Genomic DNA, 20723 nt, shown 5'->3' with positions numbered 1-20723 from the left:
AAAAAAAAGAAAAGAACTGGATCCCAGGACCCCGGGATCACAACCTGAGCCAAAAACAAACACTCAACCACTGAGCCACCCAGATGTCCCTGATCTCAGGGTCTTCAGATGGAGCCCTTTGTTGTGCTCTGCACTCAGGACGAGTCTGCTTAAGGCTCCCTGTCCCTCTGCCCCTCCCTGCCTCTAAACATAAGTAAATTAATCTTCAAGAAAAAAAAAAAGTGAAGTTTATTCCCCCTTCCTTGATTGTCCTTATTACTTGCTTTGATCAACAGAAAGTGGTGGAAGGCCTCATCAGACTTGAAGAGGCAGAAGAGAGCATCAGTGAACTAGAAGATAGAGCAATAAAAATTATACAGTCCAAAGAACAGAGAGAGAAAAAATTAGAAAAATGGAACTTCATGAACATTCCAATACACATCTAATGGGAGTCTGAGAAGGCAGAAAAAAAATATATGAAGACTGCATTGGAAAGTTAGTAGTGTTTCTAGGACTTTCAGCAAGGCCCAAAGAGGACTGGCAGCTTCCACTTTCATCCCCTCTGTATCCAGCTACCATGTAAAGAGATGTAGTTCAGCCTAGCCAAGTTGACTTTTTTTTTTTTTAAGATTTTATTTATTTATTCACGAGACAGAGAGGCAGAGACACAGGCAGAGGGAGAAGCAGGCTCCATGCAGGGAGCCTGATGTGGGACTTGATCCCAGGACTCCAGGATCATGCCCTGGGCCGAAGAGGGATCCCCCCAGTTGACGTTTTAAAGCCATCACAGTCCATCCCATGTCAACTTGACACACATTTTACAGGAACTATTATAAAAGAACCCTATATGGCATTATCCCTTACTCAAAAACTATGTTGTCCTTACCATACATAATATTCTGGAAAGGCTGTAAGAACTAATGGCATCTTTAACTTAAAATTAGCAAAACTTGGGGTGCCTGGGTGGCTCAGTCAGTTAAGCGCCTGCCTTCAGCTCAAGTCATGATCTTAGGGTCCTGGGGTCAAGTCCCACATTGGGCTCCCTGCTCGGTGTGGAGCCTACTTCTCGTCTCTCCTTTCCTCTTCCCCTCCCCCCCCCACTCATGCTCCCTCTCGCTCTCTCTCAAATAAATAAATAAACTCAATAAAATAAATGCCTAAATTTTAAAAATAGCAAAACTTTTAGAAACCCTTTGGCAACCCAGCCAAACGTAGTCCTTAGGGCCAGAAACCCTTATGATTATGTGGATCACTCCCTTGGAGATAGAACAGTTATTCCCCTAAAAACTGATTACTGGAAAGCCCATTTATTTAGAGGTTCCAGTTCCAACACTCTACCCTGCTGCATGCAGACATGGCAAAATATTGCAGGAGAATCTTATACCCAGTCTTAGCATCAGCAGGTTAAGGCCACCTACCCACAGCATCTTCCTAAATAGCCTCTTTATGATCTTCAGCCATGAGATTTTTATCTACAGGAAGAGACATCAGAGAAAACTCTTGAGGGGATCCTTGGGTGGCTCAGCGGTTTAGCGCCTGCCTTTGGCCCAGGGCGCGATCCTGGAGTCCTGGGATCGAGTCTACAACAGCCTCCAAGCATTGAGCCTGCTTCTCCCTCCTCTTGTGTCTCCGCCTCTCTCTCTCTCTCTCTCTCTCTCTCTCTGTCTGTCTCTATCATAAATAAATAAGTAAATCTTTTTAAAAAAATGCTCTTGAACCTCATTGTATGGGACTTTATCAGGTACTGTCAACAAAAATACAGCAGTGAAACTTCAGGGAGTTAATTCTTCAGTATATATTTCACAACTAAAAAAGGAATTATTCAGAAAGTAGATGTAATACAACTGGAAGCCTACTCCACTAGAGGACTTCAGACAGGATTCTCCAAGACACTTTAGAAGCACCTGATCTTCAGAAGTATATCTCTAACCAAAGACTTCTGGAATAAGTAGGTGACCACAGATAATAAGTAGCTTCTGCCCAAGATGTCAGACCAAGATTTCTGTCAGTCCTGTCTTGTTTTTTTTCCTGCTTGCTTGTATTTTTCTTATTCCTATAGATACGTGGTTTTCTGCTTGCTGATATTTTTCTCATTCCTACAGATACGTGGTTGTTATCCACCCATAATGGTCCTTTTTTCTGTTTTCTGTCCTCTTTTCTATAATTAGTTCAGAACATATTCATTCTACCATTCTTAAATTATCCTAAATGGTAAGCACTACTCTGTCTTAGCTGCTGAATATGCCATCCATTGCCAGGTCACCAGTGTGTGTGTGTATGAAAGCAATTCTGGTCTCATCAAATGAGACTATAGGGAATTATAGTCAACGGTTTTTCCACTTGTACCTACAGGGACGAATGATCTTAAATCAACCTGTGACTACTAGAGTCCCTGTCTCCCATAAAATACTAGTTATTACACTCTAATGATCAGACCACAAGTAACTATAAATTTGAATTTGACAGCCTTTCTGAATATCTTGACCTCAGCCAAAGACTCCTCTTTGAGAATGAATTCAAAACAAGCAGCTTGGGTAGCCGGGATGGCTCAGCAGTTTGATGCCACCTTCAGCCCAGGGCGTGGTCCTGGAGACCTGGGATCGAGTCCTGAGTCAGGCTCCCTGCATGGAGCCTGCTTCTCCCTCTACCTGTGTCTCTGCCTCTCTCTGTGTGTCTCTCATGAATAAATGAAGAAAATCTTTGAAAAACAAAACAAGCAGCTGACACCCCCACAGGTGTCTCTGCACTCCTGATGTGCTTTCCCAGACATACCCCGCTCCTTTCATTTAAAGAAGCCCCATTCTTCCAGTTGCTAGGGCCATCTAGATCCACCCTAGACTCCTCTAAAACTCTTCGTGTAAACAACCAAGAAATACTGTCATCTCCCAATTAAAAAAAAAAAAAAATTCTAGCATCTGACAGTGTCTTACCACCTGTTTCCACCCTCTGGCCCAAACCACCAGCATCCCTTACTAGACACCACAAATGGCCTCCTAACTGGTCTTCTTGCATTTGCCCTCGTCTGTTTTTTTTTTTTTTTTCTTTTTTTTTTGGCTACTCAGCACAGAACCTGATAAATCAGTCCATGCAGCTTTATAGTATAATGGGTCAGTTACTTATCACTTATAGGAATCCAAATAGGTAACAGAGCTAATATAAAGCTTTGGTCCCAATCTCATGTCATGAACAACATGTTTCCCCTTGACTTTTATGTGTCCCTACTAAATTCTACCTCCTTTGCAGCCAGGACAACTGCCTTGTTTTTCTCAGACTAAAACCTAATGCAGTTTAGGAATAGTATCCTGAGATCTATGTACAGAAATCCCTTGTACAGATTTCCTAACTGTAAATCACCAATGCTGGAATATCTAACTCAGGAGCTCCATAATGAGGAGCTTGATTATTCAGGCACTCTGGTGAATTGCTAACTCATTGTTTATGTGAACCATCAGAACAGTATTTCCAATGGAAGGAAATAAAAAAACTTTAAGAGACCTATAACTGACTCTGGCAGATGTTATTAATAATATCACCTTTTTCCCCAAAATAATAATAATATCACCTCTTCACTACGTAGAAGATCTGTTGATCTGCCTTATTTTTACTGGCACAAGTAGTTACAGGCAATTTCACTGCTCTAAATTTTTCATTGATTAATCATGATGGTATCTGTACCATGGCTATAATTTCTTGCTATTCTTAGATGCATGAAACAGGCATGGTAGCACAGGCTGTAGAGTGCCTTAAAACATTACTTGACTCAATGCTTTTGCACAGCTGCTCTCTTATTACATGATTGCTATGATGATACAACAACAAAAATATCTTAAGATACAGTTTATATGAAGACAACTGAACAATCCCCAAGTTGTGAAGATCTGAATGTCTAGTGTCTCTGAATTGGCTAACCTCTCTCAAGCAAGAGAATGACCAAAGAGGAGGAGCTGAGGGACTAAATATACCAATGGACAATGGACACACCAGATAAGACAACAGACCTCTGCCAACCAGCCTGAAAGGCAAACCACAGCCTCTACAGCAGTCAGCTCAGAACAGCCAGAACTTGGTCAATGACTGCGAGTTCTATTTTGTTTGCCCCCCACTTTCAACTTAGGACCAACCGTAGAAAGCCAAATAAGTTTCCCAAACCAATCACATAAGATGTTCCACTCCTAGTTAACTGACCTCCAGCTTTCCCATGCCAACAACCTCCAATCAGGGCATACCTGAAGATTTCTTCTCATTACAAAGCATTCTTACTTTCTGTATGCCTCTGGATCTCTGCCAAATGCAGGTGATAGTAGCTGATCCTTTGCTATAACAAGCTCTGAAAAATAGCCTTTGTGTTCTCATTTGAGTGGGCTTCACTTATTTTCACAAGTACAGAGCCCTTCATCTTACAGAGAAGGCTGATACCGGAGAGTTATGGATATGGCCTCACACCCAATTGGCTTTGCAGTATTTGGGTCTCAAGAAACAGATTCCTGGTCATCTGTCAATATACATCATACTCTTTTTCCTTAATAACAGAATCCCCCAAATTTTAACTGGGCTCTTTGCTGCCCAAAGACCAATTTCTGGCCTCCCTTGCCATTAACTGTGGTCCTAAGTCTAAGTTCTTGCCAGTGGTCGATAAGTAGAGGAATATCTAAAGTGTAGTCTTCGTGTTTATGATTTATCTGAATACTAATTGAAGAATTGAGGCTATGGAGAAAAAGGAACCCTCTTGCACTGATGGTGGGAATGCAAACAGGTGCAGCTGATGGGAGAACAATGGGAAAAGAATGTAGATAAAATTAAGTCCCCTTACAACGTACAGCCCATTGACAAATACTTGGATGAAAAGAAAAAAATAATTGAAGAAGCATTTTCACATTGTCTTAAGTGTGTCATAAAGAACTTGGCTGGTCTTTGTCCTTAGTTCCTGGAGTTAACTAACTCCTAAACCCATGTTATTTCTTCAGTGAAAACTTTGGGCTATGAAGCTCAGGTGAACCTCTCTAGATGTCAGTACTCTGCAGTTACATATTGATATGCCAGCAGGTGATGTGTTCCTGGGAAAGATGAAAGCTTCACATTTGAGATGCTCCCAGACCTCAATCTATGTGCCTCTTCCTTAGGTTGATTTTGATTTCTATCTTTTTGCTATAATAAAATTATCATAATAAATATAGCCCTTTCCTGGTTCTGAGATTTGCTCTAGAGAACTATCAAACCTGAAGGGCTGGTGGGAACTCCCAAGTTTGTAGCCAGCTGGTCAGAAGAGTAGCCTAGGGACCCTCAAATTTGTGGTTGGTATCTGAAGTGAGAGCAATCTTGTGGGGTACTGTATCTTTAACCTGTGAAGTTTGGCCTAATTCTGAGTAGTTGATATAAGAAGTCATTCTAGTGCTACAAAATAAAATAGCAATGAGTTTTTATGTATACACATACCAACCCACCCCCAAAAGATGGATCAATGCCAATCTATATTTGAATTTGAAAAATAATTATAAGAAGCAACACTATTTTTCTAAGAAAATATTTAATTGGTAGTTTTCTAGAAGGAAAGTTTTTCATCTAGTACAAAAGTATGAAGTCAGGAGCACCTGGCTGGCTCAGTCAGAAGAGCATGTGACTCTTGATCTTGGAGTCATGAATTCAAGCTCCATGTCGGGTGTAGAGATTACTTAAATAATATTTTTTAAATGTGATATATCTGTACAGTAAGATATTTTGTTTTAAAGTGTGAATTCAGGGTACCCCAGGTGGCTCAGCGGTTTAGCACTGCCTTCAGCCCAGGGTGTGATCCTGGAGACCTGGGATTGAGTCCCATGCCGTCTCCCTGCATGGAGCCTGCCTCTCTCTGTGTGTCTCTGGTGAATAAATAAATAAATCTTAAAGTGTGAATTCAGTCAGAAGCAGTGAGTAAATGTAGGCAATACAATATTTTTCAACTTAATACATGGTTAGTAAGCACCTACTGTGTGCTCATTTGAGAGGAAGTATGAGAAATTATCTGAAGCAGCTAAAGTTTCAGGAGACAAGAAAGTGGCAAGCTGATAAATGATTCAAATAGATCAAGACAGTAATAAAAACTATCCCAAGACATCTTTCATTTTTAAAAACTTTAAGCAAACATAAGTGCTTTTACAATTGCAAGTCAGTAAGATAATGACTTCACAGTAGTGTTCAAGAGAATTCTTCCCTGGGCATCTGGGTGGTTCAGTCAGTTCAGCGTCTGCCCTCAGCTGAGGTCATGATCCCAGGGTTGTGGGATCAAGCCCCACATCTGCTTCTGTGCTCAGCACGGAGTCTGCTTGTCTCAAGTCTACTTGTCCCTCTCCCTCAGCCCCTCCCCTGACTCGCGTTCTCTCTTAGGTAAAGAAAATATTTAAAGAAAAAAAATGAGAATTCTTCCCTGATGAGAGGGTGTTTGAACAGGGTTCTGACTGCCTATTAGGCTTTAGAGAAGTGGAGAGGGCATTCCAGGCTGGTGGAACAGGCAGGGGACTGTGAAGGCATGTTTGAGGTATGGCAAGCAAGTTCATCTGTAATAGAGGTTCTTGTCAGGAGCAACAGGAGGTTAAGGCAGAGTGAAGAGGGCATTAAATACCCAAGTGAGGAGTGGGAATTTATCTTGTGGGCAGTACAAAGACTTTCAGATGGGGAAGTCAGTGCACACTGATAAGAATAGTTACCACCGCAAAGATAACAAGAGGGGGGACACCTGGGTGGCTCAGCGGTTGAGTGTCTGCCTTTGGCTCAGGGCGTGATCCCAGAGTCCCGAGATCAAGTCCCGCATCAGGCTTCCTGCATCTCCCTCTGCCTGTCTCTCATGAATAAATAAAATCTAAAAAAAAAAAAAAAAAAAAAGATAACAAGAGGGACAGATGTTAAGCAAAGACCAGTTACAAAGTTTCAGGTATCCGGGTATATAAAGTGACTTAAGTTGGGATTAGAAAAGGGCACTGGGAGAAAAGGTAAGTCAACTAAGCTGTTACTAATGTAATTACATTTGCTATTTCTCTCCTGTACACCTTGGCTTTCTGGGAAGAAATTCCCATGATTTCTAGGTTCCCAGACTGGCATTTTGATTTCAGCTGTCCAGATGCCTCCTGTTTATCCTATCTGCCTGCACCCCTCTGCATTACCCAACTTGTGGGGCCCCTAGATTCTCCCTGTCTTCATGGATCACTTTGAACCAATTCCCTGAAGTCTAGGCTCAGCTTCCTCATATGGATTTAAAATGCTTGAGGGACTGTCTTTAGTATAAACTAATATTTTTAGTCAAGACTCTTCTGCTCTATGCTAGCTCCTACTCTTGGCTTCTCCTCATAAATTTCAGATGCAACATGATATGAACTTGAGACCCAGTAAGCTTAGGGTTAACTACTACAGAAAATACACACAGATGGCTTAAAGTAACAGACAAGATAGGAAAAGTAGTTTAGCAATAGTTGGTGTATCTGTGTATTTGATATTTTATGAAAACAATTTTACTGAGGTGTTATTTACATACCATAAATTTTACCCATTTTGTGTGCACAATTCAATGATTTTGTTCAACCATCACCATAAACCAGTTTTAGGACATTTGCATTACCCCAGTAAGATTCTCTGTAACATCTGCATTTACTCCCAGTTGCTTCTCCCAGCACCAGGCAACCACTAATCTATTTTGCCTCTGAGGATTTTGCCATTTCAGGACATTTCCTATAAATGGAACTATGCAATACATGGTGTCTGGCTTGAACTAAGAATAATGTTTTTGAAGTTTTTATTTTTTTACATATATTTTAATGTTTAAAAAGATTTCATTTTATTTCAAAAATTCCAAATCTCACAGCATAAAGATTTAATAAAAATTGTTTTTTGGTCAACTTTAAAAATACCACTCCGTTGCCTCTTAGAGGTAACATTTAGTGCATGAGGTTTTGTACAGAAGACCTTAAGTCTCTCAATCTCAAAACCACAGCTGTGAACCAGAAGGAAAGAGGCCCAGCCCAGTGCATGGTATTTTCAGATGTTTTCTTAGCCCTAAAATAGGGTGGAGCTACATCACTGGTGGCTCTCCATCTTGTTCAGCCTCCATTCTCTTCACCCACACAATAACACCTCTGCTCCCATCAGTAACAGGATGGGGAGGTGAAGCACAGTGCAGTTATAGAGAGCCTCCACCAGGTAGAAAATCACCAAATTAGTTGATTTCTCAGATTCCTTTCAGCTCTTGTTTTATGAATCTCAAGTCTGAAAGGAACTTCCCCCACATTTGTTAAGTTCCCAGGGTTTCTCTTTGGAAAGTCTTAGTGTATGCTGAAGCCTGAACTATACTAGTGGGTTTTCCCAGTTTCACCAAGTTCAGAAAGTCACTCTAGTGCACATTCTCTGATGTGCAGAGTGAATGGAACATATGCCAAAGGCTTTTCCACATGCAATACATTCCCAGGGTTTCTAGTAGGGTGAGTTCACTGATATTTATAAAGGAAAGAGATTTGGCTGAAGTCTCTCCCACATTCATCATTTCCATAGTGTTTTTCTCAAGAATAAATTGTCTGATGTTTACTAAGAGATGAGCTCTACTAGAAGGCCTTCCCACACTTATTGCTTTCAAAGGGCTTCTCTTTTGTATGTGTACTTGGTGCTTAAAGAACTATCACAGATGGCTTTTATCACACCTGCAGTCTCTCTCCAGTTTGAGTTACATATTTACTTACTGAATAATATGTGACTGAAGGCTATGTCATACTCATTGCATTGATAAGGTTTCTCTTGCCAGTAGAAACTGTCTTATGTTGAATAATGTGTGTCCCCTGACAAAAGCCTTTCCAAATCAGTCACATCTACTTGATTTCTCACCAATATAGCTTCTCTGAAAGCCCACCTTCTCTCTTGACATCAATAGAGCTTCTCTTTAGCATGTACTGTCTGATGTTGAATAAGACATGTTTTTCAACCAAAAGTCTTCCCACATACATCACACATACAAGATCTCCCTCCAGTGTGTGTCATGTGAGTAATGTGTGCACTCCAGCTTCCTACATTCACTGAATTTACATGGCTTTTTTTCCAGCATGACTTTTCTGATGTTTAATAAGAGATGCAGTATGAGCAAAGGCTCTCCCACATTCATTACATTTGTAGGGTTTCTCTCCAGTATGAAATCTATAATGTTGAGTGAGAGATGAACTCTGGCTGAAGGCTCTCCCACATTTATTACATTGGTAAGGTTTCTCTCCAGTATGAAATCTATAATGTACGATGAGAGATGAGCTCTGGCTGAACGTTCGCCCACATTCCCTGCATTCATAGGGCTTTTCTCCAGTATGAGTTCTCTGATGTTTAATAAGGGATGAAGTATGACCAAAGGCTCTCCCACACTCATTACATTTGTAAGGTTTCTCTCCAGTATGAAATCTATAATGTAGAACAAGAGATGAACTCTGGCTGAAGGCTCTCCCACATTCACTGCATTCATAGGGCTTTTCTCCAGTATGAGTTCTCTGATGTTTAATAAGGGATGAAATATGACCAAAGGCTCTTCCACATTCACTGCATTCATAGGGCTTTTCTCCAGTGTGACATCTCTGATGGCGCCTAAGTTCTGATTGGAAATGGAAAGACTTCCCACATTCATTACATTTACAAGGTTTCTTCCCTGGATGGGTTCTTGGGGAGTTATTTCTCCCTGAAGTCTGTCTGAATTCTGTATCACATGTATAGGATCCTTCTCCTATAAGAACACTGTGTTGATTAGCAAAGACTGATCTTAAGCCTAAACTTCTCCCAAGTTCACTCCATTCATGATCAGTCCTTAGGGCAGTAGATTTGTGAGTGATTGATATTTCTTTCAGATGGGTCTCCTGGTCTTTTGGATGTATCTCTAATTGGTCATCATGACCACGGGTTGCTTTCAGTTGGCAGAAGCAGAGTTCATCTCTGATATGTTTTTCCACTGGTGCTGTCTGGAGTAAATCTTCTTTGGAAATTCCCTGATTTAGTACTGATTCCTTGACTTTAGGCTTTTTCTCCCAGTCTGAGGGGGAAAAAAACAAAAAACACACAAAAAAACACAAAAAACCAACATTTTAGCATTACTTATTCCATGTGCCCAGAGGAAGTCCTATAATGGATGTAAGATAATAAAGTTTTAAAATAATATCTGAGACATACACAGTTTCTTTCAAGAATAGTATATGTCCAAAGAAGGTTTTGAAGTTATCAAGAAGTGATAAGCAAGTGAATGGAGATTAGGAAAATCTGAAAAAACAGTGTTTGGATTCCAGTACATAAGGTAAATCCAAAGATCATAAAGATGAGAAGATGGTAGGAAGATGTTCTCCACAAAGTCCCCTCAGCCCCTCAGTAATATATTGTATTACTGTATATAATTGAGATAGGAAGAATAATTCTCCCCAAAAGACATCCATGCCCTAATCCCAAGAACTTGTAAATATGTTACCTTACATGATAAAAGGGACTTTGCAGATGTGATTAAGGGCCCACACCTTTAGATGGGGAGATTATCCTGGATTATTCAATGGGCTCAATCTAATTACATAAATCCTTAAAATCAGAGAACATTTCCTGGCTGGGTCAGAGAGATGTGGTGTGAGAAGGATTCAGCCCACCACTTCTGGCTTTGAAGGTGGAGGAAGGGCATCATGAGCCAAGGAATGTTAGCAGTCTCTAGAAGCTGGAAACATTCCTCAGTCTGCAGCCAACAAGAAAACAAGGATCTCAGTTTCACAACTGCAAGAAATTGCTTCTGCCAACAATTCAAATGAGCAGAAAACAGATTCTCCCCTAGCCACTCCAGAAAGGAAAACACCTCTTACTGACATCTTATGTGAGATCCATGTGAGATCCATGTCAGATTTCTGACCTATGAACTGTTAATAAACTTGTGTTGTTTAAAGTCATTGTATTAGTTTGTTTCAGCAACAGCAGAAAACTAGTACAATAATAACACTGCTGGGATGCCTGGGTGGCTCAGCAGTTTAGTGCCTGCCTTCAGCCTAGGGCATGATCCTGGAGTCCCAGGATCGAGTCCTGTGTCAGGTTCCCTGCATGGGGCCTGCTTCTCCGTCTGCCTGTGTCTCTGCCTCTCTCTTTCTCTCTCTCATGAATAAATAAATCTTTTTTAAAAAAATAACACTTCTGAAGAGGTAAATGACTAGTGATGCCAGATTCTAAGTCAGTAGGTCTTATGTGACCCCTGGAAATCTGGATGTTTAAGAAGCTTCCTGAGAGATTCTGAAACAGCCATGTTTGTAGAGCACTGTCAGAAGACATATTTATCTTAAGACTAGATCAATAGGTCATACCCTTGTTCCCATTCTGGATCAAAACGATCAAGAAAATATTCATGAAGCAGGGATCAGCAAGTTCCCTCTCTGTCCTCTCTTCTAGGCTCCTTTAATGAGGCCCAGCCTGGGGGCGCCTGGGTGGTTCAGATGGTTAAGTGTCTGCCTTGGGCTCAGGTGAGATCTCTAGGTCTAGGAATCAAGCTCCACATCGGGCTTCCAGCTCAATGGGGAGACTCCTCCTCCCCCCACCTTGCCCCCCTTGCCATTCCCCCTGATTGTGGTCTGTTTCTCTCTCTCTCTCTCTCTCTCTCTCTCTCTCTCTCTCTCTCAAATGAATAAATAGAATCTTAAAAAAAAAATAAAAATAATTCTTAAAAAATGAGGCCCAGCCTGTGCTCTCAGGATTTGAGCACTGAGATTTACCTGTGATCCAGGGCTATGATTCTACCTCAGAGATAGACATTAGCACAGACTGTCACCTTCCTCCAGTGTGCTTGAACTACACATGGCAGGTGGGTCCAGAATTCTGCTCCAAGAGGTGAGACCTGTCAAGTACTCTCAAGTCACCTAGGAATGCATGGTCTCAAAGAAATGACAACAGACAGCAGGGAGTAATCTTTGTTCCTGGAACCAGCTCTGTTGAAGCTCAGCTTAATCAAACTTGAAGGTCTTCACCTTGATCTTGACATCCACCTGTCTGTCCTTGCCTATAACTCTTTAATATATAGGCCACTCAGCTGCACTGTTTGGTCTTTCACTCTCTTAACCCTGCTGATACAGGACAGCCTGGCCATTTACAACTGTCAGTCCTTAGATTCCATCGAACATTGCCCATGTGACATCTAGTGATGCTGAGTGGCTCCAAGAACCCAGAAGGGGTGGGCAGAGATAGGTATCAAAGAAAGCATAAATGCTAGCGAAGAAAATGAACATCTCTTCTTCTGACACCAGATATAATTACAAAAGCCAAAGAGTATTTAAAATACTGCAGTGGAGGGCTCCTAACAAGTGGCCTCACCTCAAAGGAGAGCCCCCTGACCCCCAGGGGCTCAGGACAACTTCTCGCCCATGGCTGGTTCTTACTATGTGTGATGCTGCTTAGGTCTCACTCACTCACCTGTTGAGATTTCTCCCTCTAACACACAGGGCTCTTTCCCTTCCTCCAACTGGGAGATCACATATGGTTTAGACACTGGAAGCCCTGACGGTAGAAAAAGAAAAGGATCATGACTGCATATGTTAAAGGCCAAGGGTTTGGCCCTAGGTCTTTCTGGGGGAGAAATACTGTAGGTGTAGAGAGTCTCCAAAGAATAGGCACTGTAAAACATCAGGAGCAGAATCATGAAACTTATTACAATTTCATATGGAACAGGACCTTTCTTAGGTATGAGGACCCCAAAGACAGTGTAAATGTCTGATTCCATAACCCCAGGGCAAAACTCAGCCAAGAAGCCTAGAAACTCCAAGTTTTTAAACACCAATGAAATAAAGATGGCAGGCCTAATGGGCAGACTTTGGGCTTTGGAGGAGCCGAGCTCACCCAGAGAGGCCAGGTTCTTGAAGTTCTCCAGCATCACTTCACTGTACAGGTCCTTCTGAGCAGGGTCCAGCTGCCCCCATTCCCACTGGGTGAATTCCACAGCTACATCCTCGAATGTCATCAGGTCCTGAAACATAGAAAACACCCTTGGACCCTTAGGGAGTGCACTAACAGCCCTGAGGAGAAGAGAGGGTGGTGTCTGAGTAGAACCTTAGGATGTACAAGGGATTCCAAGAGTTCCTAGCTATCCCAATGCCCCGTTTTGGGGTTTGTCATCTCAAAAATATTTTAAGCTGCTCTAGGAATTGTATTGTCCTTTCTATTTGGTATTCTATCCAATGCCCACTTTTGTCAATATCATGGTGCTTAGAAATATAATTAGGACCTCAAGGGAATCTGGCCTGTAGAAACATTCTGCTTAGGTAAGGGAAATAAATGCAATCCATTTTCAACAGGTTTTACTCTCAAATTAGTTGCATTTAATTAGAATCAACTAGAAGGAACAGACTAATACGTTTTTCATTCTTTAAAAAAAAAAATTATCTACTTATTTGTGAGAGCATGTGAGTTGAGTGTGGGAGGGGCAGAGGGAGAGGGACAGAGAAACTCCAGCAGGCTCCTCACTGAGCTTGGAGCCTGACATGAGGCTCAATCCCACGACCCTGAGATCATGACCTGAGCCCAAACCAAGACTCTGATACTTAACCAACTGGGCCACCTAGGGGCCCGTTTTGCATTCTCAAATACACTAGTATCAGCAGTCTCCTATTTTTGAAACATGTGACCTATAATTTTAATGACAATTTTACTAAGTCCAAATCAAATAATTTGGGATTTATAATTTATCACCCCCTCCCACTAGCACAGGCACACAGTTCAGCAGAAGTATATCAAGTGGCCTTATAATAAATCAGTTAAGTCTTTTGTGAGTTGGATTACCATGAATCCTCTCCCCCAAAGCCTAATCACTTTTTAATTCCTACTCATTCAGTTCCGGAATGTGCAAAACTGACAGTAAGACCCTGGATCCCATGTCCCCATAAGGTACAACTATTCTGGGGGTCCCAGCCAGAACTATCCTGTCATCATCTAACAGCAATTAGAACACGTCCCAGTTGACTTACACTGTATAATAATCCACATATCTGACCTAAAATGCAGATAAATGAAGGCAGTATAAATTTACTTTTTCCAAAATATGTTTAGAAATCAAATCCCATTTAGGCATTGATTCCATTGGATAAGTAAAAAAAAAATTTTACATTAACACAAAAGTCTGTCCAAAATATAAAATATGGAAAACTCACTACTATTTGTTCAAAACAGTCACTGGCTCTCCCTACAGGATTGAGTTCCCAGCCCCACTGCCCTAGTGGTATTCAAATAATCTGCTTTCCCAAATGGAATGTAAAACATGTAATGCAGACAAGATATAAACCTTTGTTGGTATAAGTCTTTGAGGATTTGCTGTTGTTATTACAGCATAACTAGCCTAAAGTGACTCATTAAAAAACTGGTACTCAATATAGGGTTCCACCATAACAAAAACCCTAGAACATGTGACTTTGGCTTCAGGGCCGGGTAGTAAAGAAACTTATTGGTGAGATGGCAGCCCATGTGATTTGGTGGCGAAATGTGTGCTAAAACTGTTGTCTGCAATAACTGGAAAGATGGACAACATAAGCATGAACTTGTGATGTTTAAGAAGAGGCTAGGACATCAGTAGTGTGAGTTGCTTGTTATTGGCAGAATTTGACAAAATACTACAAGAAAAAGAAATGAGCTCAAGAGTTTACCAGTTTGACAAAAATAAAAAAGGAAAGCAAAAGAAAGTGTCCAGAAATTTCAAGACTTGCAGAGTTAGAGATTTAACCAATTATCGTTTCCAATTGGTCAAAGGCAACATAGATAAGGCTTTTGCATGACAAAAGATTATTAAAATTCAACCTAAGGGAAGAACCAAATCATGAGTGTGGTAGTCAAACCTTTTGTTTAAATCTCTGAATAATTTCAGATAGCTCCCAAGAAATCCCTTTCAGGGCAACTAAATTGCTTAGTGACTAAAAGAATGGTTGTCCCAAGATAACACCCAAGCTCCGTAATTAAGCCTAAAGAAAGGAGCATATTAAAAAAAGATCTCTGGGTTAAACTGTTGACATATAGAAATGATAGAAAACAAATAGATTAAAAGCTGATTACAGTTCAAGAGTTACACTGAAAGTCCGTGACTTGAGAAAATTCTTGGGCCATCAACCTACTCAGGCAGGATGAAAAACCTGCTTAGCCCTCAAGTGACATTATTCTCCAAAATCATTTCATTGACCAAGGAGGATACTGCAAAAGGAACTTGGGAGCAGAGCCAAGAGCTAAGGAGAACACTGGACTGAGAAGCTCCACCTAGGAAGCAGAACCAGGACTTAACCAAAAGACTTCCCAATCCTGAGATCAGTGGGGCTCACCAAGTCTGCCAAGTGGAATTTCATAGTTGTAAAGGACCTGAGACTGCTGGGCTCCCCCCATGCTTCCCCATTCTGAATAGGGATGCTTATTATGATTATCCTATCTCCATTGTTCCACTGTACATTGAATATATGGATTGAGGCAATTTGTCCTTTAAGCTCATTGTCTCCAGATCCAAAGGAGAAACATCCAGACCTGAAGGTGAGGCCATCACACCATCCAGGACTTTGATCTTGATGCTCCTACTAGTTAACTAAATGGAGTTTTGGGTTATCTTGAGGAGAGAATTTGTGTGGAGGAAGGGAAGTGAGTATTTGTAAGAAAACAGACCGTATTAGACTGATTGTGTTCAAAATATTCACTGCTCCTCCTCTGGCACCCCTCACTGTGGGAGGCTTATACTTCCCACTTCAATGATGTTAGTTAGGCTTGCCACATGACTTGCTTCAGCCAAAGGGTTGTGGGCAGAAGCAACACCTGCCCCTTCTGGGCAGAAGCCAGAACCACTTCCTGGTTCTGACATTGCACTTTTCCCTGCCACATAACATGTCCCAGCACAGGGTTGATCTTTCAGCCTTAATCACAGAGCAAAGAGGGTTGGAGCAATCACAGCTCATCCACTACTGATACATAACATAAAGAAGAAATACACCTTTGTTACTATGAGCCATTGAGATCTACAGGCCATTGTTATTACCACATAACTAAATTAAGCTGATAAAACTCTGAATCTCTACATTGAGGCCAAAGAGGTTTAAACTCTATTTATTACTCTACTAGTTATTTGTAAGAATTCCCTATTGGTGGGGGTTCCCCTACTGGCTAGAAGATTAAACTCAAGTGTCTATCCTTAAGCTAGAATACATGAAACTACCATATTGTGTGCTAGGAAACAACGCAGGCTGGCATCCACAGCCCTCCACTTGGTTCTCCAGCCTACTACAGCCAAATTTGAATCCACTTCGGAATCAGTCACCATTACCTCCTCTACCTCCATCACAGCTGAAGCTGACAAGGACTAAGCAGTTACTATTTGCCGGAAGACTCCAGCAACAATATGAGGTAATTGCATTATTGAGTGGTTAAGATCTTAGAGCCAGACAACCTGGATCTGAAACTAGGATGCCTTTCTTATGAGCTAGATAACCATGAACAAGTTACTTTATCTCTCTGTGCCTTGATTTTCTTGGTTACCTCTCTGTGCCTAAGTTGCCACTCTTCAAAATGAGAATGTTTGAAAGATGAAATGAGGCAGTATAAGTAAGTTGTGTAGAGTAGTTCCTGATACATATTTGGTTCTGAGTACATAATGGCTATTGCTGTTTTTATCACTATCATTAATGTGATTACCATCCTCATTTTACAGTTGGCAAAAACAATGCATGGAGAAGTTAGGTGAGTCTCCCAGCCAGGAAGTAGTGAGTTAAGTCTATTTCCTCACTAATCCAGGAAGATAACATTCGAACAAGGACACAGCCTCCCCACCTATCCATACCTTCAGACCTCCTTGTCCCCTCTTCTCCATAAGCCTTCCCCCAACCTCTCCAACACAGGGTTATTCTCCTTTCACTAAACCTTGAAGGAAAGGCCTATCTGTGCCACTCCTCTCCGTCATTAACCACGGATATCCTTACTGTGACTGGGGCTGCATCCTGAGCACCAGAGTCCTCCCCTTTCTGTGGTAGTGACACATTTTCAAGGCCAAGGATCTCTCACATTACTTGGTACTCACTGCAGTGCTCATGACAGAAATAAACCACAGGCTCTGACTGCATACTGAGCAGACGGGAGAGGGTTCTGGAAAGGGACAGGGAGGCCAGCATCCACCTTGATGAGCTCAGCCTCCTGCAGAGCAGGAATTGGGGTCAGTCTGGCGAACAAAGAGGCCCCAGAGAAAAGGAGGCAAAGACACCCATAGTCCAGTAATTTGAGGTAAAATGAAGAGAACCCCAACTCACCTGGGGCCTGGCTTTCAGGAATAAACTGGTTGTTCCCTTTTCTCCTGGGTATCTCTCTGGAGGAAGAGCAGGGTCCTGAGAAGGGAGAACTAGGAAGGCGAAAGGAGCATAAGGAAAGCTAACCCTATGGCCTTTGCAGCTCCCAGACTCCCCAAGCTGGAGATCCCTGAAGAGTCCATGTGTCACCTCCGTGGTTCTGGGGACAGAGCTGGGTCAAAGGGAGCTGAGGGGCAGCCTCTAGCTATCCCACACAAGGGAGAAGTACACAACACTCCACTCCCCTGTCCAAAGGCCACAGCAGGCTGCAGATAACTGAAGTATCACTATAGTCTGGCTGCTCCATTGGACAGTTGTTTACTGGGCATCCAACATATAGGTCCTCTACTAGGCCTTTTAAAAACATAAACATGGAGAAGACTTTCAAGGAACTTTAAATCTAGCCTGCCATGTAAGGCAGGTTAAGAATACAAGACAAGGCCCAAGGCACAGCCAGAGAGGGATATAGACTTTAAGGAAAAGAAGTTATACCTTTCCCCTTATCCTTGGGATCCCAGGTCAAAGGTCAATTCTTCCTGAGTTCCCAAGCACCAGTAGGTCTCTGCAAGCACACTTTGCAAGTCCCTCTATGATAGAGTTTTGTTTCATACTATTTTTAAAGCCTGAATACAAACAACTAACCCCAGCCATACCAGAGTAGTGATTATAGCTAACAAAAACAGAAGCATGGAAGTGGCAGGCAACATAGTATAATATAGGTCAGCACTTCTCAAACTTTAATGTGTGTACAGATTCCTGAGGATCTTGTTAAACAGACTCTCATTCAGTGGATGTAGGGTACGGCCTGAAAGTCCTCATCTTTAAAGAGTTTCGAGATGATTCCTGTGCTGATGGTCTACAGAACACAGAGCATAAAGGAATACATGAGGAGTGGTAGTCTCTAAGATGTGGCCCAGTTCTTTTGGCCAGTCTTGCGACCTTGACACTGTGTGAAGAATGAAAAATCAAATTAAAATGCCCATTTGAGGAAGGACAGGAGATTCTAAATTTACAAAGGAATGGCTTAAAACCTCCTGGGTCACCTGGTTTGCCCGGTCCCTAATACTAATGAAAGGGTGGCTAGAGGAGGTACCCCCCCATGTACACTGCTAATCTCCTACGCACCTGAGCTAGCAGAACTAGAGGAATCTCACTACTTATTGAAGCAATAAAGGAAATGATGGCGAGGCTCTAAATGGCCCCGCTGCTATCTGATCTCTGGCCAAGGGCCACTCCCTCAAGCCTCCTCTCCCACCCTCCCTGCTCTCTGGCCTTTGGAAAGTCTTCCGTGGCCATGGAAGACTGGCCTCTACCACAGTGTCTGGACACTGGGACTTCATGCTCCTGGCCCTGAAAAATCAGGAAATACCACAGGGAAGGCGGCTGCAGCCTCTGCCCCATCAGTGGATTCCCCGGCCTCTCCCTCGGGTCGTCCTGCGCCTCGGCCCGCTACTAACTCCCCAGAAGGGCTTCTGGCCCTCTGCACCCTCGAGAGCCAAACCTGATGCAGTGGAGTCCATAGCTGGGGCTAAGGGGCGACGTCCTTTCATTAGGTCCAAATCTCTGTCCTGTGGCCTCAGCCCTTCGGTTCAGGGAGCAGAGAGCAAGCTGGGTGACACCGGGCATTCCCACTGCGCGCGGAGACGTCCAGCCCACCCGCGGGGACCAGAGCAGGGCAGCCAAAGCCGGACGCCCGGGCGGGGCGGTTCCCCGCCTTCGGGCGCGCTCTCAGACCCCTCACGAGCCGGGCCCGGGCCCGCTGGCTCCGCTCCGCCGCCCGTCTCCTCGGGACCGGGCTCTGGGACCCAGTCCCCACGCGGACCCACACCCACAGTGACGACCACACCACCAGCGACCTCGGTGCCCAGTGCTCCTCCGCGGCCCTAAGACAACCGGGATTCAGGGGAGAGCCTCCCTGGGGCAAGGACCGGCCCTGCAACTCTGTCCCGCAGCTCCAGGCCTCCACAGCCCCTGCAGGCGGGCAGGCGGAGGGGCTCTCCCAACGCCGTCACGGACTGGGGCGCCGTGCCCAGCGCAGGCCTGCCCGCCCCAAGGCGCGGAGCCCACAAAGAGTAGAGCCCACGGCGGCTGGGGTACCGACCCGACACCCGTCCCGCGCCTGCGCAGACGCGCCGCGGCGCGGAGGTCAGAGAAGGGAGGGCCCGCGGGGCGGGGCGGGGCGGCGCGGGGCGGGGCGAGGGGGGCGAGCGCGCCTGCGCCCTGGAGCCCGAGCGACGGGTTTCGGGCGCTGGGTCCCGGCGTCCCTGGGAGCTGCTGTGCTCCCACCCCTCTAGGAACTGGGAGCATCCCCTATCGTAGGCTCCGTAGCGGGGTTTGGGGCTGTCCAGCCAGAAGCCACTGGAAATTTTTAAAAAGAAGCCTGGGCCCTACCCTGATTTCCAGGAGGCTCCCTGGGCGTAATTCTTACCGGCTGCGCAAGAGATACTGACGGCTCTTTGCTAGATACGAAGCGCTGCTATGCAGGCTGTCCCGTGCCTCTCCGCCTTTTTCCCACCGCCCCAAGTTCTCGAATAAAGGACCATGGACTCCTTCCTGCTCCAGAAATGAGTATCGTTTAGGACTTGAAAGAAATGTAGAGACGGTCTGAATATTAAAACAACGGCTCCCCGGTGGCAGTCCTCGACCAGAGAAGGGACCTGTGGGGACTGAGAGTGGTTTGTTGTAGACCCTATCTAGGGGTTCAGGGACAACCCATTAAATCAGGGCAAAACCTCCCATCTTCCCATCTTGCTTTCAATCTCTGTGTCACTTTTTGCCGGCACTATAGTGGTACACATGGCCAGGATGGCACAGCAAGTGGCACAGCAAGCCCTCTTCTCTGGGGTGGGGAGGGAGCTCCTGAACCTGGCGGGGGGGAGGGGGAGGTGGTGGTGGGGGGGGCGTCTGCCAGGAAACCATGGCTGGCCCAGGAATTTCTGTTCTCCTTTGGACTCTGGAATTAAAAAGGTGAAGAGATGGACAAATGAGAGAAAAAAAAAATTCATCTCATTGGTAGCTTAGCAGGACTAGATAGAAATAGAACTGCTTCAGATTAACTTGAGGGGTGCCACCTGTCCCTGACAGGCCATTTGGCATTGGCCTGCTACAGAATCTGAAATTTTGGTCCTCTTAAATTTAGGACAGAGCTTGAACCAAGGCCTGTGTCACGATACACATTTGTTACCCAGGGGAGTCAATCAATAGCTTAACAGGGATATCCCTTCTTCCATAGTGCTCTGGTGTGCCACTTGATGTCAACTACTTTCAGAGTAGCTCTGGTTCCCAGCAACCTGGTAAATTTGTGCATTACCCCAACATTCCCTTTTGCTGCTCCTTTGCAATCAAACATTCCTCCCATTCCAACCCTTGTGACCACTGCTCTGTTCTGTCCCTAGAGTTTTGCCTTTTCCGGAATGTCATATAAATAGCATTATACAGTATGTAACCTTTTGAGAGTGGCTT

General features: G+C 43.7%; 1 protein-coding gene across 7 annotated transcripts; it reads right to left on the bottom strand.

The window, feature by feature from the left end:
* Nucleotides 1–5613: 5613 nt before the first annotated feature.
* On the bottom strand, nt 5614–19371 carry ZNF514 (zinc finger protein 514). Of its 7 annotated transcripts, none has more exons than XM_055327621.1 (5): nt 17754–19371; nt 17226–17314; nt 12808–12934; nt 12385–12468; nt 5614–9994 (listed from the first exon to the last, which is right to left on the bottom strand). In XM_055327621.1, exons 3-5 carry the CDS (start codon nt 12926–12928, stop codon nt 9012–9014), a joined length of 1188 nt encoding a protein of 395 aa, XP_055183596.1. In that variant the 5' UTR covers nt 12929–12934; nt 17226–17314; nt 17754–19371; the 3' UTR covers nt 5614–9011. The 7 variants fall into 7 exon arrangements, with proteins under 7 accessions (XP_055183596.1, XP_055183597.1, XP_055183598.1 ...); XM_055327622.1 differs by having other exon boundaries at nt 17226–17300; XM_055327623.1 differs by having other exon boundaries at nt 17226–17281.
* Nucleotides 19372–20723: the final 1352 nt, after the last annotated feature.

Source organism: Nyctereutes procyonoides, unplaced genomic scaffold, assembly GCF_905146905.1.
Source record: "Nyctereutes procyonoides isolate TBG_1078 unplaced genomic scaffold, NYPRO_anot_genome, whole genome shotgun sequence".
Taxonomy (NCBI): domain Eukaryota; kingdom Metazoa; phylum Chordata; class Mammalia; order Carnivora; family Canidae; genus Nyctereutes; species Nyctereutes procyonoides.
This window is presented reverse-complemented; position numbering and strand designations above follow the sequence as displayed.